At 43.1% G+C, this 27,603-nt stretch overlaps 2 protein-coding genes across 5 annotated transcripts in view; one reads left to right on the top strand and one right to left on the bottom strand.

Annotated features, from left to right (window-relative positions):
- ADCY7 (adenylate cyclase 7) overlaps positions 1-2,829 on the top strand; it is a 257,435-nt gene extending 254,606 nt beyond the window's left edge. For all 4 annotated transcript variants that reach the window (XM_030204352.1, XM_030204350.1, XM_030204353.1 and 1 more), the window contains one exon: positions 105-2,829. In XM_030204352.1, coding sequence (XP_030060212.1) covers positions 105-251 — 147 coding nt within the window. In that variant the 3' untranslated portion in view covers positions 252-2,829. The remainder of the gene's footprint in view (positions 1-104) is intronic.
- Positions 2,830-11,269: 8,440 nt separating this feature from the next.
- Positions 11,270-27,603, bottom strand: part of BRD7 (bromodomain containing 7) — a 113,775-nt gene continuing 97,441 nt past the window's right edge. Inside the window, 2 exon segments of the mRNA XM_030204348.1 lie at positions 11,270-11,514; positions 23,410-23,553. Coding sequence (XP_030060208.1) covers positions 11,450-11,514; positions 23,410-23,553 — 209 coding nt within the window. The 3' untranslated portion in view covers positions 11,270-11,449.

Genomic DNA, 27,603 nt, shown 5'->3' with positions numbered 1-27,603 from the left:
ATGTATTGATGATGTTACTGGGGAAATTTTCCAATAATTTTGGTGATATTTTCCAAAATGGTAATTGTCTTCAGCATTCCTAAAGGCTTTGATTTCTATTCCAGGCTACAGAAGAAACATGCAAGATTTTACAAGGACTTGGCTATTCTTGTGAATGCAGGGGACTCATTAATGTGAAGGGAAAAGGAGAACTGAGGACTTACTTTGTGTGCACAGATATGGCTAAAGCCCAAGGCACTGGACTGAACTGAGCATGCGATTTGGCATGTATAAAATGTTTGACGACCACTTCCCCTTTATTAAACTGGATAATTTCCCACCTGATATGAAGTACTCAGAGAAATCTCATCTCTTAATTCCCTGAATAAAGCAAGATTTAGAAAGAAGAGGAGAAACATTTCATGCAGATTGCTGGTACACCATTTTCTCTTGGAGATGAGAGATGGGGTTCTCTCAAAGTAGCTCAGGTTCTAGAGGTACTGAGCAGAAAAGGAAGTCTTTTCACTACCTGCCTCTTAAAACCATTTGAGGATTTGCCTGAAGTTGCCTCAAAGGTTTTTGCTGACCTCAGAAGTGCAAGACTCCTATACACACTGCCCTGTTGGCTGCCAAGTTATTTATGGAGCACTATGCTCGGATTCATTCACTGCTATAAGTGTCTAAGAATATATTTCATTAGAATGAGAATTCTGGTTCATTGGCTAGACTAAGGAAACAGGAGCAACTAATGCCTTGCTTGACCATCACGTTCTTGGGAGGGAAGGGAAGCTATTCAAAGCAGTATTCATGATGGAATGAAAAGACAGCAAAACATTCAGGCTTTGGCAGATAACTTTGATATATGTTTTAAATATAAATAACGAAGATAAATGAACAATAGTCATGTTTAGCTCATCAGTGCTACCCATCTCCCAGTTATTTTAAAGACAAGGAAGATATTCCTTGGCTGTGATTTAAATGCTAGATTTTCTTGGTACAAAGACCTGAAAGAAGGTTTCTAGTGTAGCAGGAGTAAACCATGATTTGTGTGTTCTTTGCTGCTTCTTGGAATTATTTTTGAGGGGTGGTTGGGTGGGTAGAGGTTAGTAATTGGGGTAGGAGAGCTTTAAACAGACACACAAGGGCAGTCAATTGTGCTGATGGTGACATGTTAACCACTAATTCCGTATGTACTACCATATGTTGCATATACAACTGGATCCTTAGCCTTGGTGCTGTAGTCATGTTAGCTGTTCCAAACTTAATCCTTTTCCTAAAATATTTACATCCTTCTTCTTTAGCTATTCAGTAGTTTCTTTATGGTGCATATTATGGTATGTGCCAATATTCCTTACTTGTGTGTTGGTTTATTCCTTTCTGTACATTTTCCTATGTGATGTCTGGTTCTCACTGCCGCAATGATACAACATATAAATCCACCCAACTATAATTACATAATAGCCTCTAATTTTCTGTTGTAATTATTGCTTTTTACAGTCCCTTTTTTTTTCCCTTTTTGAATGTATCAAATTGGAAAGCATTGTAATGTTGCGATACTCTCTGGATAACAAGCATTCTAGAATTCTGGATCATAAATGCTACCGAACCATGAAGGAGACGTGTGTGCTTTCAAAGGAAGTTTGAGTGACTACATCATGGAAGAATAGAGAAGGAAGATGTTGGTCTCGGATACGAGTCTACAGGGTTTGGGTTTTAGGTAAATAATAGTACTAAATTAGGGTAGAAAGTGCAACACCATGGATAAATGAAAATCTGCCCAATTGTCTTCCAGTGTCTCCTAAACCGGACAAGCAGAACCTAGAATTGAATTTTATTTTTTTAAACAAATGTTTACTAGTCATTAAAAATAGAACTAGCAGTTCTAGGGGGAACATTTGCTCCTATTGAGTTGTGGGGTGAACATATGAGCATGGAAAATCAACCTTTATTATGAGTTCTGTACATTATTGAGGTTATACTAGGAATTGTTCTTGATTTATTTTTGTCTTGTTTGTTTTTTTTTAGCATTGATCTGCACAAATGTTTCATATTGTGAATTAAGATGTGAATATAATTTCACCTGTTTACCCGTTACACTTTTTTTTAAACTCTCGTTTGATGTAGCCAGACTTCCACTTATTGAATTTCTATCAGTTTAGTTTTCTGTGGGATACAGAGGGCAGATACCAGTTAATAACAATTACCATCATGTCAAGCTGAGGGAATTAAGGGCCTCCTGGTGTGGTAATGCCAACAAAGCCCATTCATTTTGAATGGGCTCCGCTGCCATTGTCGTGTGGGAACTGCTATCAGCCAGCAACTGGGAGAAAGGAAGAACTGTTCTGCTGATGGATTAAATAAAAAATGTTAAATATTATGCCTTAGTAGACCTCCAGTTTTGTAGCAAAGTGAAAACAAAATGATAGTGCTGGATAATCCTGTCTGTGCCACAGCATGAATCCTGACTGTCTGTCTTGTGTTTTAACTTCCAAGCAACCACTGCTGTTTTCTAATTACTGTGTAATTTCTTTGCAAGCACAAGTGCTTATGTTTCATAACCGGAACAAAATTTTTAACTTGTGATGTCCTACTATGGATTCCAAAACTATTATGCAAGCCTTGGTCTAGAATAGGTCAATTTTTTTTCCCTTTTGGACCTAAATGAATAATGCAGGTAATATGTTTGAGAACTTTGACTGAAATACTCTTTAGCTTATTTAAAAAGCCAGCTACTAAAAGAAGGAAAGATGTTTACTAGTAAAATAAAACCTGATATGTATAATTTTGCTCTTGTGAAAGGTCACTAATATATATATATATGTATGTATGCTTTTTTTCAAAGGTGTTTGAAAACAGCTTTGCTTAAACTATTTTGTACTGCATATTTGAAATAGTGATGTATTTCTGTTTAATAAATATTTCTTTGACTGAGGTTATTTTATTTAAGAAATTATCTTAGAAACACCTGTAATCAATGCTGTAGCTTTACAGTTTGTTGCCAAAACCATTTCTAGTTTTTCAGAAGTACGTCTTGAAATACATAGCTAGTTCCTTCAATTATGACTAATTGGCTAAGTGTCTAGGACATTAGAATAATTTATTCTGACGTTTTACCCCCCAAACCTTTCCGCCATATATGATTGTGTCTGGTGGCCAAAAGGGAGCATGGCTTTTGGCTCTAAAGGTGCTCCTAGCTAACAGCCAGAGAGAATGTAGCATTCCCCCCCCCCCCCCCCCCCAAATTAAAGAGGTTCCATGGTCTTTCCGAACTTTGCTCTTCCATATGAAAACATAGGTAACGTAATGTGGAGGGGAATAATCGAACGTCGCCGGCGATCTATTTTGGTGGTGGCGCAACAGCTGGCTGGAACCGTATTATCAAAAAGGTGGCTGGCCATCTTTTTTTTTCGATAATAGTTTAGACTGGCCAAATGCCTTGGATGTCGCCGGGTTTGAGATGGCCGGTTTTGTTTTTCAGCAATAATGGAAAAAAATGTCGGCCATTTCCAACCCGGCGACATCTAGGGCATTTGGTCATGGGAGGAGCCAGCATTTGTAGTGTGCTTACATGCCAGGACACCAACTGGGCACCATAGGGGTCAGTGTGGTGGACTTCAGAAACAGCTCCCACATGCATAGCTCCCTTACTGTGGGTGCTGAGCCCCCCCCCAAAGCCCCTACCCACAAATGTGCACCCACTAAAAGTGCTCCATGGACCTGCACACACTCAGGCCTCTAGGACTTGTTGCTGCTGTATAACCTTGGCACAGCAGTTGACACCTGAAGACTAATGTCTTTGAAAAAGTGCTTTATTTGAATAAGCACCTTTACTCACAGTTAACTGCAGATCAGAGGTTGTGCCCCACTGGCAAAGAGTCTCCCTGATACTGAGATTAGCAGTAGGTCCGAGCTGGCAGAATGCTGTACAATGCCCTCTTTCAACAACATTCAAGGTAATAACATTTTCTAACATGGGTAACACATGAAAGGGATCTAAAAAATGTGGCTTACAAAAATGGCCACTACCTCATGGACTACCGGAAACAAAACAGGGCACACTCTGACCCAGTTAGCAGGGGGGGGAAAGCACCATGGGAGTAGAGCCCAGTACCCTACACCCACCACAATGCATTGCTGATGTGACTCTGCAGGGCACCTAACAGAAAAGGTGTCACACTCACCCGAGAGCCACATCGCAACCATGGAAAGGCTGTCAGAGGCTAGAACACATTCTGCTGTCATGGAGATGGGTACGGATTTGAGGATGGCATGCAGGCTGGCAAAAAAGGTTTTCATTTTAACTTTTGTAGTATGGGAGGGGGTTGGTGACCACTGGGGGAGTAAGGGGAGGTCATCCCCCATTCCGTCCGGTGGTCATCTGGTCAGTTGGGGCACCTTTTTGAGACTTAGTCGTGAAAATAAAAGGACCAAGTAAACCTGGCCAAAAACCGCTTAACACCGCTTTTTTTTTTTCCATTATCGCCGAAAGCTGGCCATCTGGTAGATACACCCATGCCCCGCCTTCGCTTCGCCGGCAACACGCCCCCTTGAACTTTCGCCGGCGAGGCGACGGGAAAGCGGCGATGCTGTTAAAAAGCCAGCTTTTGATTATACGCTTTTAGCTGCTTTTGCGAAATCGCCAGCGATCTCCCGATTTGTGTCGGAAGATTGCCAGCGAAAAGTTTCGATTATAAGCTGGATAGTAACATACTATGACGGCAGAAAAAGACCTGCACGGTCCATCCAGTCTGCCCAACAAGATAAACTCATATGTGCCACTTTTTGTGTATACCTTACCTTGATTTGTACGTATGTTTTTCAGGGAACAGACCGTACAAGTCTGCCCAGCACTATCCCTGCCCCCCAACCACCAGCCCCGCCTCCCACCACTGGCTCTGGCACAGACTGTATAAGTCTGCCTAGCACTATCCCCACCTCCCAACCACCAGTGAGAGGCTATGCATTATCTGGATGAGTGGTACTAAAATGTATTTGACGCATCTTTGCTTCAACTCTGTCATTAATTAGAACCTAAGTAAAGTGGGATTTATTCACATTTATTTGTATTTTATGACCAGAATAAACACCAAGTGTGGCAAAAATACAAAACTTTGTAAGAATCCCTTTTGTAGGGAAGATATGTTTGCAGGGGTTTTTCATCAGGTCACACCATCTATTTTAAATCTCCACTTTCAGAATTTGTTTGGGTATCGATATCATTACAAAAATATGCACACTTGATTAGAAACAGGTTTCTGGGGGGGGGGGGGGGGGTGTCTGTGACCTCTAAATCATGATGGGGGTAAAATCAGTGGCAGAAAAGTGTGATCTTGCCTATTGCTAGTATCATGGAGTTGTTACTTGGACAGTTAAGATGAGTGTAGTATCCCTATGTTGAATTCCATTGGCTGGATAGATATGGCACATGCTAATGGGGAAATTAGCACATGGCCATTTTTCAGCTGCGCTGGAAAGTGGCCGTAGCGCATAGCAAACCCACATGTTAATGGCACCTCTGGCCACTTTCTAGTGCACCTTAGTAAAAGGACCCCTTAGCTGGTTAGTGGTGGTATTCAGTCTGCTAACCAGCTAAGTTGGCACTCTGCCCTAACCCCACCCTTGGACCACCCCTAACCTAGGGACCCTTTTACAAAGCTGTGGTAAGCCCATCGCAGGCTTACCGCTCATTAAAAAGGAAGTATCACCAGGCTACCACAGCCCAGTGGTACTTCCCACGCCATCATATCTGGCGCTACAAAAATATATTTAGTTTTGTAGCGCCGGTGTCTACCCGGTGCTAATTGGGCAGTGCCACGCACTGCTGGATTAGCGTGGGAGCCCTTACTATCACCTCAATTGATGGCGGTAAGGGTACTCACAAAATGGCCATGCGGCAAGTGCTTCACTTGCCGCATGGCCATTTCTTTTTTAAAAAAGAAAGACCTACCTTTTACCCACTGCGGTAAAAGAAGGCCTCAGTAAATGATCAGTTCAAAAGCTGGGAGCCTTATGGCTCCTACTGTATATATTTTGGACCCTCTCAAGAAGTGTTTATAAGGATAAAACATCCCCACCAACAGAAGAGCTGCAGCCACCCCCCCCCATGCACCTGACAGCTTCCACCTGGTGGTCTAGAGGCCCTGAACCCCCCCCCCCCCCCCGTACCTTTAGATGACAACAGGGTATAATCCCTTCTCCTTCCAGCAGCACCCTACCTTACCCAGTGATGAAAGATAAAATGGAAAGCCTGTATAAAAAGGCTTGGTGTGTCAACAACAGAATTAAGCAATAAAAGGTGTTGCAAATCAAATCGATCTTATCCAAAATAGATGTGACAACCCTAAGTTGCTTAAGAATTCAAAAACAATAGAAACCTGTTTATCCAATGATAGACAGGAGTCATGATAGACAACCAGTATCTTGATTGTTTCAACCATGTAAAGGGGCTAAAACAGGTAAATGGGCTCTTCTAAAGCACCAGAGTTGTAGATTTATCAGGATTAAGGCCAGCAACGTGGTTTTATACCAGTTCTAGCCAGTTTACCAAGCAATGACAAGACATGCACAAAAGGGTTCTCTGAGCTCTTTTCCTATTACTGTAGCAGCTGACGAAAATGGAATGCAAGGTTATTATAATGAACTATTTACAAATGTGCATGCAAGGCGATGCACAGCATTTCTGACCCGATGCGCAGAAGCAGTCCCTAGTTTTACAGAGGAAAACGTAATGGGTGGTCAGGAACTGTCAGTCCTGCATATGACAGTTGAAACAGTAGAGGGAAGGGGTGGTTTTATTTGTATATCCACAGTTAGAATGTGTTATATTTGTGCTAAAGGGCCACTAAAACAGACATCACAGTGCACACGGTACATTTTGGTCATTGCTTGTTAAATCGTTGCCTGCCTGCCTTTTCTTTTGAAATCAGCTGTTCTAGAACAAGCAAGAACCCAGGGGTGGAAAGCAGCTAAAAGTTTTGGGATCTTCTGCTGCTGCTGCTGTCCCTCCCCCCCCCCCCCCCCCCCCCCCCAAGGAAACTGCAGCACATATTGCTCCATTTCATCTGGTGCCAGGTTCTGGTCTGCCCATGATCTGAAGTAGCAGTGCCTCTGTAACATAGTAGATGATGGCAGAAAAAGACCTGCACGGTCCATCCAGTCTGCCCAACAAGATAAACTCATATGTGCTACTTATTGTGTATACCTTACATTGATTTGTATCTGTCATTTTCAGGGCACAGACCGTAGAAATCTGCCCAGCACTAGCCCCACCTCCCAACCACTGGCTCCACCACCCAATCTTGGCTAAGCTTCTGAGGATCCATTCCTTCTGAACAGGATTCCTTTGTGTTTATCCCACGCATGTTTGAATTCCATTACCATTTTCATCACCACCTCCCGCGGGAGGGCATTCCAAGCATCCACCACTCTTTCCGTGAAAAAATACTTCCTGACATTTTCCTTGAGTCTGCCCCCCTTCAATCTCATTTCATGTCCTCTAGTTCTACCACCTTCCCATCTCTGGAAAAGGGTCATTTGTGGATTAATATCTTTCAAATATTTGAACATCTGTATCATATCACCCCTGTTTCTCCTTTCCTCCAGGGTATACATGTTCATGTAATCCTCCATGCCACCACTCTTCTTCTGCCTCCACAGCTATATTCCCAAAATCGTCTGGCCAAGCACCACAATCAGCAAGTGCAGGCTCACAGCATCACAGTTTATGAAAAGGAATGGGCTGCTCTGCGCATACTCAGCTGGCCAACTGACTTCCCCCATATTGAATGCAAATGAGCTGGGTGACAAAAGCAACAAGTTTATTTGCATGCAATTCTCTTTGGGAATCCATCTGTATTTCCAAATTGACAATTTTTACCAATTTGAAAATACGGATGGATTCTTAATGGGGATCTTAGTGCATCTGGGCCTAAGTTTCAAACCATGTTTAAAAAAAAAAAAAAAGGCCAGACTACTACTATTTCATCGCAATGAATTTCTTAGTGTGCTTTTGATTGCAATATCACACTGTGTCCTCAGTTTTAATCTTAACCCAGCTACAGACAGTTCAGATTAATAATTCTGTTCCCACATTGGATGGTTCAGTAAATGATCAGTTCAAAAGCTGGGAGACTTATCACTCCTACTGTAGATATTTTGGTCCCTCTCAAGAAGTGATTGTAAGAATAAAACATCAGTATAGGAAGTTAAAAACATATGAAGCAAATTCTAATCAGAGGAGAATAGAATTAGTTACATTTTTACCCTTCCTTTTTATTTATATTTTCGCATATTAAAGGTAGGGATCTCCTTGAGTGTGAAAAAGTATAGAAAACCCAATTTAGGGTATTCTAGGAAGAATGATAATGAATATTTTGATGTATAGACAACCTTAGAGCTTCACTGCCAGTCAGCTTGTTCATTACTACTACAAATCATTTCTATAGCGCTACCAGTAGCGGGAAGCATTTAGGCCTGAAGTAATACCTGATAGTTGGAATTCTCTTGCATCAAAGGACTGCCATGGCTTTGTCTTCTGATACTGGATTACCTGGCTGCAGCTGCCCATTTTGTGGGTGCCTTTGACCTGTCTCAAAAATGAAGTGTCCTCAATGGGACTTTCAAGTTCAAGTGAAATTAACAATCTGCAAAGCACAACAACAACATCTTTGCTGCAAAATATGTATATTCCACTATTGCATGATCACATCTTCAGTTAAGTGACCAAAAAAAAAAAAAAAAAAAAAAGGGAAGTTATGTTCTTCAGACAAATTACTGCCTAAGGGTAACAAATGCAGAACAGGTCTCTGTAAAGTAGGTATATACTACACCTGTCATGTGATCCAAGGGCAACCTTCAACTAGGGAGTTCACTGAAGGGCATTTGCTGATGACGGAGTCAGTGTATGGGATTTGGTGGAAGAAGGCATTTTGTGTGTGTGTGTTTTCAAGCAGGGAAAGAGAGACTACTTTGTCAACCCATTTTTATTTCCCACCCCCTTTGTGTTTTCTTTCTCCCATCATCTCCTTTTCACAAGCTCTGCCACCGGTAACTGCTCCTCATCATGTGGCTCCTTCCAATGCCATTGCCAGCAACTCCCAAACTTTGGACAGTGATGCATGGCCCTCCTACTTCTGTGTTTCATATCATGAGTCTTTACACATATGTTTGCAGATATGGAAGCAAGCTGCCATACACCAGTCCTCAACAGGTACCATCACCTGTTATAAAACTTCCTTAAAACAGCTGTACCAGAGATGAATGGAAGCAGCATATGAGAAACAAGGGAGTTAAGTAATGAAAGGCCAGCATACATCGTAACACAGTAGATGACAGAAAAATATTTTTTCTCTAAACTGCCAAAGATGTATTTTGATTATCAGTCAAAGCACCTGAAGTAATGATTCTCCGGTCCTGGGGGACCATCAGCCAGGCTGATTTTCAGGATATCCCTAAAGAATATACATCATCTATAAAGTAACTACCTCACACTTTATTACTTTGAACAACTTCTTTATTGAAAACTCTCAATTAATAGTTTAAAATATCATTACCTAATATTAACCTACACTCTAACTCATTCTCACCATTCATTCCACACTCCCACTTTAAATACCACCAATCATATAAGTACAACAAACATTGGACTATTTAAGCTTCTAATTTCTCAGTTCTTCACTTTATGTGAAATACATCTCCACTCAATAACGAAATATTCACTTTTCACACAGAAAATATTTCAATGCGCAAGTCCCCAATAATTGTCCATCAGTTCTCAAATGCTTTAACTTCAATGTTCACTTAACAATGGCAGTGGTGCCACTGTTCCTGATACCAGTTGGAGATTCATCCTGGGTATGCGGCTGAGAAGGTGCTTCAGAATTATAAGTTAAAACCCCTGAAGATGCATACATGGTTTGAAGTTGGTAAAAGTGAAGCGGATATACGATGGACGGGACCGGAGGCAATAACAACATGAATTTTTCAGTATGAAGAAGATTGCATCAGAGAAATAAGGCATTGTTTGAGATACATGTGGGAACTACAATCATTGGAATGAAAGTAACAATAATAAGTGAACACTGAGGTTAAAGCATTAATTATTGGGGAATTGTACACTGAAATATTTTTTTGTGTGAAAAAGTGGATATTTCGTTATTGAGTGGAGAGGTAGAGAACAACTGAGGAAATTAGAAGTTTGAATAGTCCAATGTTTGTTGTAATTACATGATTGGTGGTATTTAAAGTAGGAGTGTGGAATGAATGGTGAGAATGAGAGATGAGTGTGGGTTAATATTAATTAGGTAATGATATGATTTTAAACAATTTTATAATTGAGAACTTTCAATAAAGTTGTTCAAATTAATGAATAAAGTGTGAGGTAGTTACTCAATAGACGGTATTTTGAATTATAACTAGAGTAGAAGAGGGATACTCAGATAGAGATTTGTATTTAAAGAATATACATGAGAGAGATTTGCATATAATAGAGGTGGTAGGCATGCAAATCTGTCTCATGCATTAATCCTGACAGGCTGCATATAATAGAGGTGGTAGGCATGCAAATCTGTCTCATGCATTAATCCTGACAGGCTGCTGGTCCCCCAGGAAAGGTTTGAGAACCACTGGCCTTAAGGGTATCACTCCCATCAAAGACAGCTTTTGTCCTCCTCTTCCACTATACTACACCCTCCTGGACGCTGAGCATACAAGGTCCCCCCATTTTAGTTTATGCCTAGCACCCCTCCTCTCATTTCAGCTATCAGGTCCCACAAAAATCCACACACTAACACAGAGGTGGACAACCGTGATCCTCAAAAGCAACAACCCAGTTAGGTTTTGAAGATTTTCACAATGGAGATTTAGGAGATTGATGTGCATGTACTGCTCCCAAGGTATATGCAAATAGATCTCATGCATATTCATTGTGGAGATCTTGAAAACCCAACTGGGTTGTGGTCCTTGAGGACCATGATTGTTCACCCCTGCACTAACATCAGCATGGCTATTACCTGAAGATTCAGTCTATTAAGTCCATGTGCTCTTTCTGGACAGTCAACAGGAGGAGCCTGCTAGAAAACCTATGTGAGCATCTGGGTTACATCTAGAACTTGCATCTTGTCCTGTATTTTACAGTATTTACACAGACCATGTGTAAGACTCATCACAGTACGTCTGGATTACAAAACAGATGATGATGAGGATGGCATAGAGAGACCAGTTTGTCCATATATATAGTGTGCTGGATACATTTTAGACAGAGGTCAACTGCAAAGTAAATGTCAAATTTATTTAATGAACAAAAATAAAATGCATTCACTTTCATGCTCCAAAAATGCATTTGCATAAGATAAAAAATTTCAGACATATTCAATAAATACACTCTGAGAAATAAGATATCTAAATAGTCCATGTCTGTGTAGTCCTGAATAAAATTATACAAGAATTAAATATAAAACAGAATGTATGAGTTCTAAGTTCCAACAGGAGCACATTCCCCTACCACGAAATGAGTGTCTCTTCCAGATTCTTGATAATCTGCAAAGTAGAGAGAGAGATGGTTGAAGTGATGCACGGAATTGTGCAAATGATAAATCATAAAAATCTAGGTACAAAAATCACAAATGTTACTATGTAACTTTGTCAGTCTACGTGCTTTGAAAATGAGCACCACTGTATTCTTTAAGCAAAGCTGGTTATTTCTATTAATTCCCTGAAGGAGAATTAGTATAGTACTTAAGGCAAACTTATTTTTCAATAAGAAAATATAAGATTCACAACTTGCATGGAAACATTCTCCAAAATTTCTTTTAGTAGTCTATCTGAAACATCCAATATGAACATGCAGCTGTCGACAGGCAATTATATACTTTTACAGAAATAACATTTGTTTAATTGGAACAGCAGAAAACACCCCAAACATATGAGATTTCAGGGGATATATCTGTAAAATTTACTGTAATGCTGAGTAATTGTTCACTGTTTAAAATATACCGAAGATAGGGAACATTAAAGTTCTTTCTTCCCCTTGTTTTATGCCCAAGTGGTGGGGCAATGGCAGCTCACAGAAAGGGTGGCAACAGAAAGCAAATTTGCTCTCACACTCTATGCTAATATTCTCTTGGCTAATTTGCCCGTCTCCCTTTCACCCTCAGTTAAAATACTAGGTGCGATCTTAGATTTTGTTTTTTTAAATTTATCAGGATTTTCAAATTAAACTCCAAGAATACTCCTGATATAAAGTTAATCTTAATTATCTACATACCTCATATGTTAGTGTCATTACAAATGAAGAATAATCGGTCCCATCAGTAAGCATACATCTAGTAGCGCTATAGAAATGATTATTTTTTAGTAGTAGTAAACTTACAGATAAAAAATCATTACAGACACTACTTCATGCTTTAGTTTTATCTAATTTGCAGTACTGCAATGCCCTACATGTGGTCTGAAATGAGACATTTACAATTAATTCAAAATGTTGCCATTAAACTGGTTACTAGTGTTTTAAAATTTGATCACATCACTCCCTTATTAAAAGCTGAACATTGGTTATTAATAGTCTACTGAATCCCATTTTGGCTACTGATCTTAGTTCATAAAATATTATATTCTGGTGAACCACTTTTTCTGTTTCGTTGATTTTCTATTTATCATCCCATACTTTAAGGTCATCTCAACAAAACCTACTGGTGATTCCTTCTTTTAGGATTATCCACTTAGATACCATCCAGAGAGCCCCCATTAAGATAAGCAATTCTGCTTTTTCTGCAGATCATTGGGGAATATGGTGTCACAAATCCAGGTGATTGCAATGCTGAGGGCCATGCAGGGGTTTGGCTCTTTAGGCATTCTGGTATGTTTTGTTTTTGAGAGAGAAGATGTTAATCAAAGAGTTTTGGTAGTCCATTCATAAGGAAGAATCCAAATAGAGTGCTTCATGGAGGCATGTACAGGTGACCACGTTGCTGCTCTACAAATGTCCGTTACAGAGTTTGATTTGAGGTTGGTAATCATAGCCAAATTTTGCACAGATGGGGCAGTTGGAAGTGGATGCTTACATAGCCTGGAGACAGCATTCTAGCCCTGGAAAAGCAAAATTCAGTGTTCTGCCCTCATTAAATGGGGCAGCTTGTGCTGTGTGTATGTAACAGATTACATGCCTGTATATTTATTATGTGTATAATGGACAAGCTGTGTATAATGGACAAGGCCACTGCATTTCTGCGGTCCTCTGTGATTAGCCTTTATGAACACTTGTGTTCTGTTCTCATGCCTTTTGGATCTTTGTTGCTACTGCCTGCCTCTGAGCATGCTAGGAGAAGAAGATTTTCCCCCTCCCTCTGATTGCTCTTGTAGGGTAAATAGAAAAGGATATGGTAACCTGTTAAGAATGCTGTGCCTAGGTCACAGAGCCAGCGTGTAGAGAGCTTGAACTCTCCATGCTGAAGCAGTAAACTGCTCTTGTTTTTTCCTCTCTAAATTAGTAATCCATAGTGATTTTTCACCTGTTGTGTCTGCTACTGTGTTAGCTGTTAGTGCTGTGTTTGAGTATTTCATATTACCAGCCATTGACAATTCCTCCTCTCTGGTGGGCTGATGCTCAGAACCTAAAACCAGTGCTAGAGGCAAATAGCGCCAGACTTAAGCTGCGCACAATGCTCAGAGGACTCAAGTACCATAAACAACCTGCTCGCCAAAAATTAGCACATATGATATCTAAATGCATGCAAACAGATGTTAAAGAGGGTCATTGGGTGTTCCCTCTCATGCTCAGAGAACAGCGCAGGAAAGAACGCTGCTTGGAGTTGGTGGTAGGGTGCTTGAAGGGAGGTTTTTCAGTGTTACTGTCACACATTTGCTTAGAGAGGAAAAGCTACCTGTGGACGCCTAGCTTGGGCTATGTGTGGATTCTGATCCTGGAATTTAAAAGTGCTGTATGATCTCACAAGTGCTTCCCAGTTTGAGTGGTAATATGCACAAGAGCTGGAGTACAGTAAGGCCCAATGGCAGTCTTAGCAGTGCGAAAAATGTGGCTTGGAAAAAATGACTACAAAAACAATGGATTGGTGGAGGTAGAACTCAGATGTTCTTTAGCAGGATCTTGGGATGGGTGTTTAGTACCACTCTATTAAGGAACAGCTGAGTGTGTGCGAGGAAGGGGGAGGAGGGAGTGAGAAAGGCAGTGAACCAATGCCTGCAATTTGCTAATACTGCTGAGATGATGGCTACTAGGAAAAAACATTTTCCAGGTGAGTTACTGGGGCATCGCTTTGACGAGATGCTTGAGGGGAACTGTCAACTGACGAAAAAATACAAAACAAAACAATGTTGAGGTCCTAGGCCAGATGACAACTTTTATGGAACAGTTCTCAAATTGAGAGACCAGAGAATGTACTGACATCACTTTACTGTCCAAAGGCTTGTGATAGGCTGCAACGGAAGAGAGATGCAAACGGATGCAGCTAGTCTGTAGACAGGAGCAGAACAGGTGGAGAAGGTACATTAACCAATAGAGGAATTTGGCAGCTAGCAGGATATATGGAGAACTGGGTGCAACAGTTTGCAAAATGCTTCCATTTGCAGTAGTAAAATTTGCTAGTGGAGGCTAGAAAATCTAAAGCATTTCCTCATACACCATCAGCGAGGAAATCACTTGCTTTTCAATGCGCATGCCATTAGAGATATGGATATTAGGTTGGGATGCAGTAGATGCCCATTCCATTGTGTCAGGAGTGAGGTCCAGAAACCCAGATGAAGAGTTCAATTTTGATGTGGCCTTGGCCTGGGCCTGGATCATCTTCTGGACAACTTTGGACAAGCATAGAGAAGTCATTGGTTCCAGAAAATGTTAAAAAGTATTGTGTGATCCCCAAGACCATGAAAATACTGCACAGAGCTCTAGAAGGTATGTGAAGATGGGGCAGATGAATACACCATCTGGATGTGGACATGTTTATGGTTAGGATTATGCGGTGATTAGGTGGTTGGAATGAGCATCTGTCCTGTAGACTGCTTGGTATGAACCACCAGCAAAGGGCCTGTCAGGGATAGACTGATCAAGATTCTTGTGTACAATGGCTGGCTAAACTGGTTTGACTGGAACTTTAAGTGCCACTTAAGGCAGCTCATGTGAAGGTGTGCCAGGGCAAAATGTGAACAGAAGATATCATATGTCCCAGGCCTTGCAGATAGGGAAAGACGACTCTTGTTTTACAATATGTGCTATTGCTGCTGCCAGGCATTTTGCGAGGGCAATACTTGGTACTGCTAAATGGTTGCTCTTGCAGATGAGCTGGAGTCACTTTGAGTGAAGAGAATATACAGGAGTATATACATCCCCAGGATCTACCAAGACCAGATTTTTTTTTTTTGGCAGATCGGTCATAATGGTGTCCAACAAGTTCATCTAGAACTTTTGTTTATTTAGGAAGAGATTGATCTCCCGCAGCTACAATAATGGCCAAAGGCACCCTGATTTGGGGGGGGGGGGGGGGGGGGGGGGGGGGGGGATAAAAAGTCCCTCAAGTAAAAGCTGTGGCCTCTGCCAGGTACTTGCGACTTGGATTGGTCTCAAATGGAAGCAGGATGCTGAGCTACTACTACTACTACTACTACTATTTAGCCTTTCTATAGCGCTACAAGGCATACGCAGCGCTGTACAAACATAGAAGAAAGACAGTCCCTGCTCAAAGAGCTTACAATCTAATAGACAAAAATAAATAAAGTAAGCAAATCAAATCAATTAATGTGAACGGGAAGGAAGAGAGGAGGGTAGGTGGAGGCGAGTGGTTACAAGTGGTTACGAGTCAAAAGCAATGTTAAAGAGGTGGGTTTTCAGTCTAGATTTAAAGGTGGCCAAGGATGGGGCAAGACGTAGGGGCTCAGGAAGTTTATTCCAGGCGTAGGGTGCAGCGAGATAGAAGGCGCGAAGTCTGGAGTTGGCAGTAGTGGAGAAGGGAACAGATAAGAAGGATTTATCCATGGAGCGGAGTGCACGGGAAGGGGTGTAGGGAAGGACGAGTGTGGAGAGATACTGGGGAGCAGCAGAGTGAATACATTTATAGGTTAGTAGAAGAAGTTTGAACAGGATGCGAAAACGGATAGGGAGCCAGTGAAGGGTCTTGAGGAGAGGGGTAGTATGAGTAAAGCGACCCTGGCGGAAGATGAGACGGGCAGCAGAGTTTTGAACCGACTGGAGAGGGGAGAGGTGACTAAGTGGGAGGCCAGCAAGAAGCAGATTGCAGTAGTCTAAACGAGAGGTGACAAGGGTGTGGATGAGGGTTTTGGTAGAGTGCTCGGAAAGAAAGGGGCGGATTTTACGGATGTTGTAAAGAAAGAAACGACAGGTCTTGGCGGTCTGCTGGATATGAGCAGAGAAGGAGAGAGAAGAGTCAAAGATGACCCCAAGGTTTCGAGCTGAGGAGACAGGGAGAATGAGAGAGCCATCAACAGAAATAGAAAACGGGGGGAGCGGGGAGGTGGGTTTGGGGGGGAAAATGAGAAGCTCGGTTTTGGTCATAAATGGACCTCTAGTCTGACCCAATTTGGTAATTTTTTTTTATGTTCTTCTGTCCTTGTGGCAGTAGCACCTCAACTGCTTTTGCTATAATTTACTTAAAATTTTTGTTTTTTAATTTATATTCCGCTCATTCCCCCTTGAGCTGGGGTAAGAGTGCTCTGAGGCAGTGAAGTAGGTGTGGATGGTGATTAGAAATGGCAAACACTGATCTTGTACCCCTGGGTTCATAATCTTAAGAACCAAACAGTCCATGCTTCTTTGAAGTACTGGTATCTCCCTCTACACTGGGGAGTGATGTCCAACTTCATAATCTCAACTTATAAATGGAGAATGTATAAATCAAATACCCAGAAAGCAGGAAGATCACCAGAGGCAACATAAGGCATCTCAGCTGCTAAAATTGCAATATAACTAGATAATTTTCTTTATTAATTTATACCAAACATTATTTGTTAAAAAAACACTCAGCAAGTTGTTCCACTTGGTTAGTTAATCTGAGGCCAATGGTCACAAGTGGCATAGCCAGACAGCCAATTTTAAGCGGGCATGAAATTTTCTTTCCACCCCTGCCCTCTGCCTTTCTCCTTCCTCTCCCCCCACACTCAAAATATAAATACATTAGCCGGCAGGCATTCCCAAGACCTGCCAGCTGAGCACATCCTCTGAAGACATCCTAAATTCCCTTTTTATCAGGCTTGGAGGCCTACAGTCAGCAGCAGCGGCCCTGAGCCGCCAGCACTGGCACCATGTGCAAGCTCAGTTTTTGTGTATGTGTGGGGTGCCAGCATCAGCGGCTCAGGGACACTGCTGCTGACTACTGAGCTTGGTAAAAGGGAATCTTGTCTGCTTTCAGAGGCAGTCTTCAGAGGGTGGGACCTGGGGATCCCCACCGGCTACAGCAAAGTTTAGGGCTGGTGTTAGACTGAGGCCCAGGCCAGAAAACTAAGGAAGAGGCTCCCCCAATCCCCTCTCCTCCCTGTCCCCCTTTATCTCCCCACCTGCCATTACTACCACACAGAGACAGGCCTTGACCAAATACAGACTAAGGATCACAAATTAGAAATCAAAATATGTAGACAAAAATAGGGGCCCCAAAAAGTTAAAGTTAGCATGTGCTGTAACACTGGAAAAAAAACTAACAGAAATGCATTTCCTTTTGTATTGAACACAATATCAACATTTGCCATACATATTTCTCAAAGCTAAAATATTCCAGCTAATAAATCCAAAATGAAAACTTTTTTCTACCTTTGCTGTCTCAACATTTTATTTTTCCATCCTGTTGGTCCTAGTTTTTATTTTCTGCTTTCTTGTTTGTCTTCTGCTAATTCTCCTTCCAATGACTGCTGTCCACAGGGCCGTGCCTAGGGTCTCTGGTGCCCCCCTGCAGACTATCAGTTGGCGGCGCCCCCCCCCCCCCCCCCCCCCGTCTAATACCATAAATACCAAAATACCATACTGTGCAAAATATAAAGACAGCAGATGTAAATTTGAAAAAACTAACAAGTACCAATCACCACTTTACAAATTAACAAATAGAAATAAAACACATATAGAAAATAAAATAATACCATTTTATTGGACTAATACATTTAGCTTTCAGAGGCCAAAACATCCTTCTTCAGGTCAATACAGTATAGTGCTGTTACAGTATCCTTTCCTGACCTGAGGAAGGGGGCTTTGTTCTCCAAAAGTTAACCAAAATGTATTAAAATTAGTCCAATAAAAATATTACCTTGTTTACATGTTCTATTATAAATATTTATTAACACAGCTACAATACTACTTTATCCTAAAGCAAAAAAAAAAAAAAATATATATATAGATTTTATTTACAGTTTGTTGTCTCTGGTTTCTGCTTTCCTCATCTTCTTTTCACTGTCTTCCTTCCATTCAGCATCTCTTTGTTCTCTCTCTGCCATCCAGTGTCTGCCCTCTCTGCTGTCCCCTCCATCCAATGTTTGCCCTCTCTCCCTGCCCCTTCCATCTACATCTGCCCTCTATCTCTCCATAGAGCCAATGGACCTAGCACCTGCACGCCTGTTCAGCACCATTAGATAGATAAATAAATAAAGTGCATATCCACAGGAATTATAAACAAAAAAATGAACAAATATGTTCATTTATTATCTATTGCCTTTTTTCATAGCACATACATGCAGCTACAATAATAATAATAAAGACAATATCTGAGCCCAGGCAGCTTTTTCTGATTTTATTTACTCAGGATCACACATAGTGGCGATGTGGCAAAAAGCAGGTTTCACAGTTCCCTTTTAACCATGAAGCTGTTTTGTCTACTAGTCCTATGGAGTAAAATCACTCATAATTGATTTAAAAGCAAAAATTAAATATCTCTTTTTATAAAACGTCACCTTTCTGAAAAAATACAAATAAGCTAAAACTGTAATAATAAGTTTGAGCTGTTATGTTTTTTTTAAAGCATACCTGGGGAGGTAATATATTGGTAAAGAAAGGTGGTGTTTAGCAGGTTTTCTTTTTACTGTAAACTGAACAAGTACCAGCCCAGTGAAGCATCCGTATGCCAGGGCTCCCCATTTAATACCCTGCTCTCTGTCATTTCCTAACTCCCATCCTCCCCTTTCGGGAAAGCGGCAAGTCCCTCAGACCCTCTGTCACATGCTCTGCAATGCACACACAGCACTATCTGCCCTGAACAAAGGCGACAGTGCCCACTCGGGCACCTATACAGCGGAATCTGGTATCTTTCCTTCCTCTCCATCCCCTGAGATGCTCTTCACAGTCTGCTCACCCTAGGTCACCACTGTGTGACCCGAGGCCGAGGCCAAATTGGCAAAAGATTTTTGCAAAAAAAGAAAATCCAAGTCTACTCCCATCCGCCCCAGCAACGGGAAATTGAACAGGTTCTTCCCAGACGCCGGCTCTCCAAGATGCCCTATGAACAAAGTAAACTCTTTCTAAGCCAGGTGCTCTACAGCACAGTCCGTTCAAATCATTTTGCCTTTTGACCGAGGAGGTTAAGGCTACCCTGACCTCTGACTCGACCGTGTGTCCCGAACACACATCTTCTAAGGGGGGGGGGGGGGGGGGGGGCTGAAACCAGCACGCCCAATATCTCAGGAGGTGAAGGGACCCTTTAAAAAGACGGCGGGGGTGGGGGGGGGGGGGACCTCTTAAATACCGTTTACACCATGGCTGCATGCTGTGTAGAATTCACTTCCCCTCCCCATCTGAGAACCCCCTCCCCTACCTTTAAACAAAATTTTGTGAAGCCGAGTTGCAGGCAGCACCTCGCGTCTGCCTGGCTGCTTGTAAAACAAGTGAATCTCTTCTCGTCATCGTCGGGCCTCACTGTGTCCCGCCCTCGCGGAAATAGGAAGTTACCTCAGAGGAGGGCGGGACACAGTGAGACCCGACGATGACGAGGAGAAGAGATTCACTTGTTTTACAAGCAGCTGGGCAGACGAGAGGCGCTGCCTGCAACTCGGCTTCACAACTTTTTTTTAAGGTAGGTGGGAGTCGGAGCAGCGGGAGCGGAGCACCCCCAAGCAGTATGGCGGGGCAGCACCGCAGCAGCGCCCTTGAAGGCAGGCGCCCCCCTGCGGTGCTTACCCCACTTACCATGTTGGCATGGCCCTGGCTGTCCATGAGGAGGGGGAAGAAGGCATCTGGCAGGAGGAGAGTATCAATATTAACAGTATGCTTTTTTATGAGGTCAGCGACCTCCTCCACCTTCTCTCCAAAAAGGTTATCCCCATGGTTATCGCCAATCTTTGCTGGAACTTGGGGTCCAAGCCAGAGACATGCAGCCATGAGAGTCTGAGCATTGCTATTTATTCTGGGCAGAGATCCTGGATACAACATCTAAAATAAAGCGCCCCTGGCCAAAAATGTACGACACGCCTTCTGCTGCTTGGCTAGCTGGCGAAAAGATTCGGCCTGCTCCAGTGGGAGAGAGTCTGCCAAATCAGACATACTGCACACGAAGTTCCGCAAGTAAAGGCATGTGTAGAGCTGGTAAGATGTATGTGGGAGATGAGAATAGAGGCCTGATACATCTTCTGCCCAAAAGAGTCCAGGGTTTGAGCTGGGAGTGCCGAAGCAAAGTCCCTGGAACTGCTGGCTCTCTTGAGCACGGATTCTACCATCAGGGAATGAGGCAACTGAGGCTTGTCAAAGCCTGGGTCTGATACACGGTATCAACCTTTTTGGGCAGGACAGGGATAGAAAGAGGGGACTCCCAGTTCTTCACCTGAACATCTTTCCAGAATCTGGTGAAGTGGGACCGTCACAGCCTTTCTAGAAGGAGATGCTGTCCAAGACTTCAAACATACCAGCCCTGGGCTCGTCCTCCATCAGTAAATGCATTGGAATGGCAGATGCCATTTCCCTGACAAAACCTGGGAAGGAAAGGCAATCAGGTGGAGACTTTCTTCTTTCCTCGAGGAGAGGGGTCAGATTGCATACCATAGGACTACTCCTCCAAGAAGTACCTTTGGTCCTCATCAGATGTCCATGAGTGCTCCTCATCGGTATCAGCAAAGAGCTTCTTACAGGAGAGCTGAGACCGAGTCTGCCTCCAGAAAGACGAACCACGTACTTGTCTGGAGAGGCGTCAAGGTGTAGGCTCCACCCGTGACTCTGGCGAAGCTTCCTCCGATGTCAAGGGAGTGCCAGCACATGTGGCTGTTGGCTCTGGTACCGAACGCAACATTGGGGTTGGAGGCCCCACTGTAGGCTGAGGGACTTGTGGGGCAGCAGGAAGTATGGCTGGTGCAAGCACCCCAGACTCTTGATGCAATCTGCTGAAAGAGCCCTACCAAATGCTCATGGAGCATGGACTGGATGGGCAGCCATTGGGAAAGGCTGGGGTGTCAGCCAGGAGGCAGCCTGAACTGTCAGGGTCAGTGTGGGCGCCCGGTCTTGGCTACATGGAGACCCCTGCATTGGCACCTCCTCAATGGAGGGCGAGTGAGCCTCCCGATGCCGACGCTTCTCAGGGATCAGATCCCTACACCACTCATTGAGGGGGATTGATACTCCTTGGTGCTGAACAGGACGACATTGAATCCCTATGTCTCCTCAATGTCAGATCAGATGCTGACCAGTCCCGGGGACCCTGCACAGTAGCTGGCGCTGAGACAGGTACAGACCTGTTTGATGCATGCCCATTCCCTAGTGTCTGACATGGGCCTAGCAGCCATAGAGACCGATGCACTTGATGCAAGGCTCGACACCATACTAATGCCGACGTTGAGGATTCAGACCTCCAAAAAGTTTCACTCTCTGTGCCTCTCTGGACAGCCGAGTCCTTTTCTTCATGTAAAGGCAAAGAATACAGCTGGAGACACGAAGAATGTGTGTCCTTTCTAGAGATGGTCTGATTGTACTGTGCACAGTGCTTGAAGCCACTGGATACTTTCAATGACGTAGAAGGGAAAACAAATGATTCAATAGTGACCTTAAAAAAGGGGTAAGTAAGGGACTGGGGGGGAGTAGGGGGCTGAGGGTAGGAGGGGAAAGGTTGGGGAAAGTGGGAGGATTAGGATGGTTAACACGGTATTGAGTAGGTTTTCGGAAGTTAAGGTTTGGGGTTAACATATGTTGAAGATTTGTAGTATGCTAATATCAGCACGCTGCTCCCACCTGGGGAATGGGGGAATTGTTTAAAGTACAAAAGTTTGATGACGTCCTGATACCAGTGAATTTTCCTGTGGACAGTATCATACTTGACATATGTATACTTGAATTGTGGTTTGTGAAGTTGTAATGTCATCAATAAAAACGTTGAACTATAAAAAAAAGGGGTAAGTCACCAAGAAAAAGAAGCAAGCAACCTGATCGGAACTCAGGCCTAAGAGGGCCTACAGAGACTGAAAAAAATGAAGAAAATTTAAAAGTGGGGATGAAAGAAAACTATAACTGTAAGGGGAAAGAAAAAAAAATGCCAAATTGGGGGGGGGGGGGGGGGGGGGGGGGGGGGGGGGCGCGCGGGGGAACAGGATATTTGGGAAAAATCCTGCAGGGAAGGCACAAAATAGCTGTAGCAAAATCAAACTGCACCAGATGCAGTGAGAGAGCCATGAAGCAGCATGTCTTCTCCTCATAGCAGACTGATGGTCCCGCACTCTTGCGGCAGGTGGGAAGGCACTCGCACATGTGTGGTGGGAACGTTGACGTGTATTTAAAACTGTACTACACTTTTTTAAGCGTTCTACGCCGGGCGATGTGGATGACATCAACCATGAGAAGATTATGGTCTGCTTGTCCTCGGAGAAAGAAGCAGTAGATATTTATGCCTGCTCAGGTGTTTGTGTGTGAAGTACGCACATAAGTGTATATTTTATAAACATTGCACGTACACTGTGATTCCACTTGTTTTCTGTATGTACATGTCTACACCAAGTTGCATAAAAATACATGCATTTTTGTAACCGTACCTTTATGCAACTAAAATGTGGGGTAATTTTATTTAAAATATTTTATGCATATAAAATGGGATTTATGCAAGAAAAAAAAAATCTTTTATAAAATTACTCCCAGCTCATAAGCAAGCCATTTGCTTGCTTATGAGCAATGTTACTGTAATTTCTTAAGTATATACAGGGAGTGTGTGCATATACGCATTATTTATATCTATATGAGCAGCTCTGTGTAAGGTACTATCTACCTCTTATTCAAGATGTCTGCCTTCTTCACTGAAATGGAAGACAAGCCTACATTATATGCTACTTAGAAGAGGCCTGTAAGAATGTGCCCAGTGGTCAATAAAAGAGGGTGCAGAATTTTCCTTCAGCTCTATATTCTGTAACCAATAACCTGCTTTGGAAACAGTTACCTGGCAGGATTTTAGAACTATTCACTTCTCCCGTTATACTATTCCCTTCATTAAGCAAGAACCTGAAAAACTAATCCACAGCAGTACTCACCAGAGGTTAAATCCACAACACTGTCCTCAGTGGCTGGTATGGGAAAAGATATCCCCATTGCTTTCCGAATTCCATGGACGCTCACAATATCACCTGGAGTTACTTGCTGTGCAAGTTCCTTCAGATTACTGGTCACTTTGTCAGCTAGAAACAAACAAACTGTAGCTAAGACAAGGCTAAGTACATTAATCTTAAAAAAAAAAAAAAAAGAGAGAATTTCTCATTTAGGGGACTAATATAAGAAAACCAGTAAGAGGGATTCTTAGCCTGGAGTGAGAACCATTTGTGTGTATTCCAAAACATCTGGTTATTAAAAAAAAAAAAAAAAAAGAAAGTAGTTAACACAACTTTAACAGTGCTTTTGCAAAGGAGCCATCAACAAGCCTACTGCTGTTCTTTTCTTCAATGGTCTGAATTAAACCTACATTCTTTTCTTCAATGGTCTGAATTAAACCTACATTCATACAGTAACAGACAGAAAGCAGTAGGAAAGAGACATTAAGTCTTACCTGATAATTTTCTTTTCATTAGTCCTTCCCATTATTCCAGAACCTGTGGAATAGTTGTGCTCATCAACCAGCAGGTAGAGATAGAGAACGGAAAACTGAGCTGAGGCATATCTCTCTTGGCATCCAGTCCAGCTCAGTATTTATGTAGACAAAAGCAGTACGGAGAAACTCAGAATAAACACAACCACTTTAAAGAAATTCGCTAACCTAACATTAACCAGATTAGCAAACATGTATGGACCTTCTTCATCTCTGGACAACTTGTAGAAACAAGAGATATGCAGGAAGAACCATGCAAGGTGACAGTCGTTATTTGACCCATTATTCTGCACGCACTAACATCTCAGAAACCTCGGACAGGCCTCTGGAATAGTGGGAAGGACTAATGAAAAGAAAATTATCAGGAAAGACCTAATTTCTCATTCCATTATGTAATTTCCACTATTCCAGAATCTGTGGGATGCTCAAAAGCAATTCCTAGAATGGATGGGATCCTGGCGCCACCTGGCCTGAGGATCAAAGCCCCAAAACTGGCTTCCGAGCACACCTTGTCTACCTTGTAGTGCTAGTCAACGGTATGCGGCACTGACCACGTTGCTCCTTACAAATATCTGCTGGAGACAGTAAGGTAGTCTCTACCCATGTCACTGTATGCCTTGTAGAATGAGCTCGCAAAACCTGAGGAGCCTGCTTCCCCGCAAGCAAATAAGCTGATGCGGTAGTTTCCTTCAGCCATCTAGCAACTATGGGCTTGGAAGCCATAAGGCCGAGCCTCTGTTTACCAAAAGCAACAAACAGTATGTCCAATTTGCAAAACTCATTCGTGACATCCTGATATCTAAGCTTTTTGATGTGCTTAAGAGTCCTCAAGGAAGAATACTGATACCATTGTAGCAGAAAGGAAGGAACCGTGTGCAGGGAGATCCCCACCTCCAAAAAGTGAAGGAGCTCCCGACAAGAGAGAGCCTGAAGCTCTGAAACCCTACATGCTGACACAACGGCCACTAATAACGTTGTCTTTAGCATAAGATCTTTCAAGGAGGCCTTCAGGAGTGGCTCAAAAGGAGGCTTCTGAAGAGCCTGAAGGACTAAATTAAGGTTCCTCTCTGGACACAGCGTACTAAAGGGAGGCCACAAGTAGCCCGCTCTCCGCAAGAATCAAACAGTATCTGCGGGTGAGCCGCAAGACATCTTTTGTAGTTGGCCTCTGAAACAAACAACCTGAACTTTTAGAGAACTCAACGCTAATACTTTCTGAAGACCTGCTTGGAGAAACGCTAGGATGTGCGTGATCTGAGAAGAAGGATAGTCCGTGCTCAAAACACCAGCCCTTGAATGCCTTCCGCATCCTCATATATGCCATGGATGCACAGTGCTTCTGAGCTTGAAGCGAGGTAGCAATGATCAAAACAGAATAACCTTTTTGTCTCAACCCACCCTTTTCAATGGCCAAGCCATAAGACCAAAGGGACATGGATACTCCATGAGCACCGGACCTTGCTTCAGAAGGCCTTGTACCTGCGGAAGACAGAGAGGACCCCCATCCAACACTTGACTCAGGTCCATACATACCAAGGCCTCTGTAGCCAATCCGGAGCTATGAGTATTATTCGACCCCAGTGCAATGTGATCCTTTTCAACACACGGTCATGGGTCAAGGAGGGAAAACATATAGTAGATATGACTCCGGCCAAAGCAGCAATACAGTTTATTAAAATTTGATATACCGCCAGGCCTAAACGGATCATGGCAGTTTACAATAAAATTACAAAATATATAAAAGAAAAGAATGCCAGATTTCATATAGGAAACATCTGTATCAAACACAATAAGAAATCATCCATAAAAAAATGAGTTTTCAATAAAATCTTAAATTTTGTTGAAATTCATTTCCTGCTTAATATCTTTAGGCAGATTATTCCATAATGTAGGCACTAAGCAGAAAAAAAGCACTTGAGCGTGTAGAGTCCCACGAGCTTTAGAAATATGGGGCATCATCATCCTTATCGAGCCAGGTTCTTTCTAACAGCTGAAGAACCTGGGCACTTTGGCATTTCTTTTCATTGCCATCAAGTTCAGAAGCAGAGAACCCCATCGGTCCACTATCAACTGAAACTCCTGATTGGATAGGCCCCATTCTCTCAGGTCCAAGGAGTGCCTGCTTAGAAGATCCACCTCCACATTCAAGGACCCCGCGATATCAGCTACCGACAAGTAGAGATGATTTTTCTCCGCCCAACTCTGAGTGAGGCTGCCTCCACCGCCATCAGACAACTGCAGGTCCTGCCTGCCTTGCTTGTTGATATATGCCACCACTGTTGCATTGTTTGAGAAAACCTGGACCGAGGCCCCTGCCAGAAAGGGAGTGAAATCCTGTAAGACGCTCTGCACTACCCTGAGCTCCAAGCGATTTATCAACTTCAAACTCCTGTTCCATTCATGTGCCCTGTGCCAGATGGAACTTGTAATGAGCTTCCCAACCTGACTTGCTGGTGTCGGTTGTCACCACCTCCCAACTGTGTTATCGGAAAGGGAGCTCCCAACGGTCAAATTCCTGGACGGTCACCACCACTGCATACTCCATCTGGCAACCAGCGTCCAAGGAAGATGAAGGTTGTACTTCTGTGACACCAGAGAATAGCGGCTGAGAAGAGATTCCTGTAATGGTTGCATATGAGCCCTTGTCCATGGCACCATTTTCACCTGTCATCACTGATCCCAGAACCTGGACATAGTCCCAGACCTTGGGCCTGCCTGACTGAGGTGGAAAAACTGGCTTTGACCTACTGAGCTCCAGTAAGGAACATCCTCTCCTGTGCTGTATCAAATAGAACGTCCAGATACTCCTGTTGTCTGCGATGGAGTTAGTCTGCTCTTCACAAAATTGATCACCCAACCCAATGACTGCAGAAGATGGACAACTTTGTCCGTTGTGGCCATACTGTCCAAATAGGACATACAAATGAGCTATTCATCGAGATATGGGTGAACTCCAATTCCCTTGCGTCATAGGAAGGACACAGCCGCCGCCACCACCACCACAACTTTGGTGAACGTTCTTGGAGCCATGGTGAGTCTGAAGGGCAAAGCCCTGAACTGGAACTGATGGCCCAGCACTGTACAACGCAGAAACCTCTGATGTGGCGGCCATATAGGTATATGCAAGTACACCTCCTTGAGATCGAGGGCTGTGAGATCGGAGGCAGTAGTTTAGACCTATGAGATCTAAGACTGGAAGAAAGGTGCCTTCCTTCTTTGGGACAATAAAGCAGACGGAGTATCTGCCTTGTCCCTTTTCTGCCTGCAGAAGTGGAAAAATGGCCCGGAGCACCATCAAAGAACCTTCAGTGGCCTGAACCTCTTTCGACAAGGATACTGCAAGGAGCGACCGGGCAGGAGAACGCCAACTTGTAATCTGCTGTAAGAATATCCAGAACCCACACAGTCTGGAATGATTTTGGACCACTCCTCCCACCAGAGGAAGAGAAATGCAGACCAGCCTCGAATCATTGTGAAGTTCGGGAGACATAAGGTGCTCTAGCCAACTGAAAGGAAGACTTCCTGTCCTCACCAAAGCAGACTGGTGTGCCTGAAAGCTGGACTTCTGACCATACTGCTGACGACCAGGCCGGCGCTATCTACTGTCTTGAAATTCGAGATCCAGAGCTCCCTGAAGACCGACAAC

The sequence above is a fragment of the Microcaecilia unicolor genome, chromosome 5 (genome assembly GCF_901765095.1).
Source record: "Microcaecilia unicolor chromosome 5, aMicUni1.1, whole genome shotgun sequence".
Taxonomy (NCBI): domain Eukaryota; kingdom Metazoa; phylum Chordata; class Amphibia; order Gymnophiona; family Siphonopidae; genus Microcaecilia; species Microcaecilia unicolor.
Note: the sequence above shows the minus strand (reverse complement) of the source record. Positions and strands in the feature narration are given on the sequence as shown.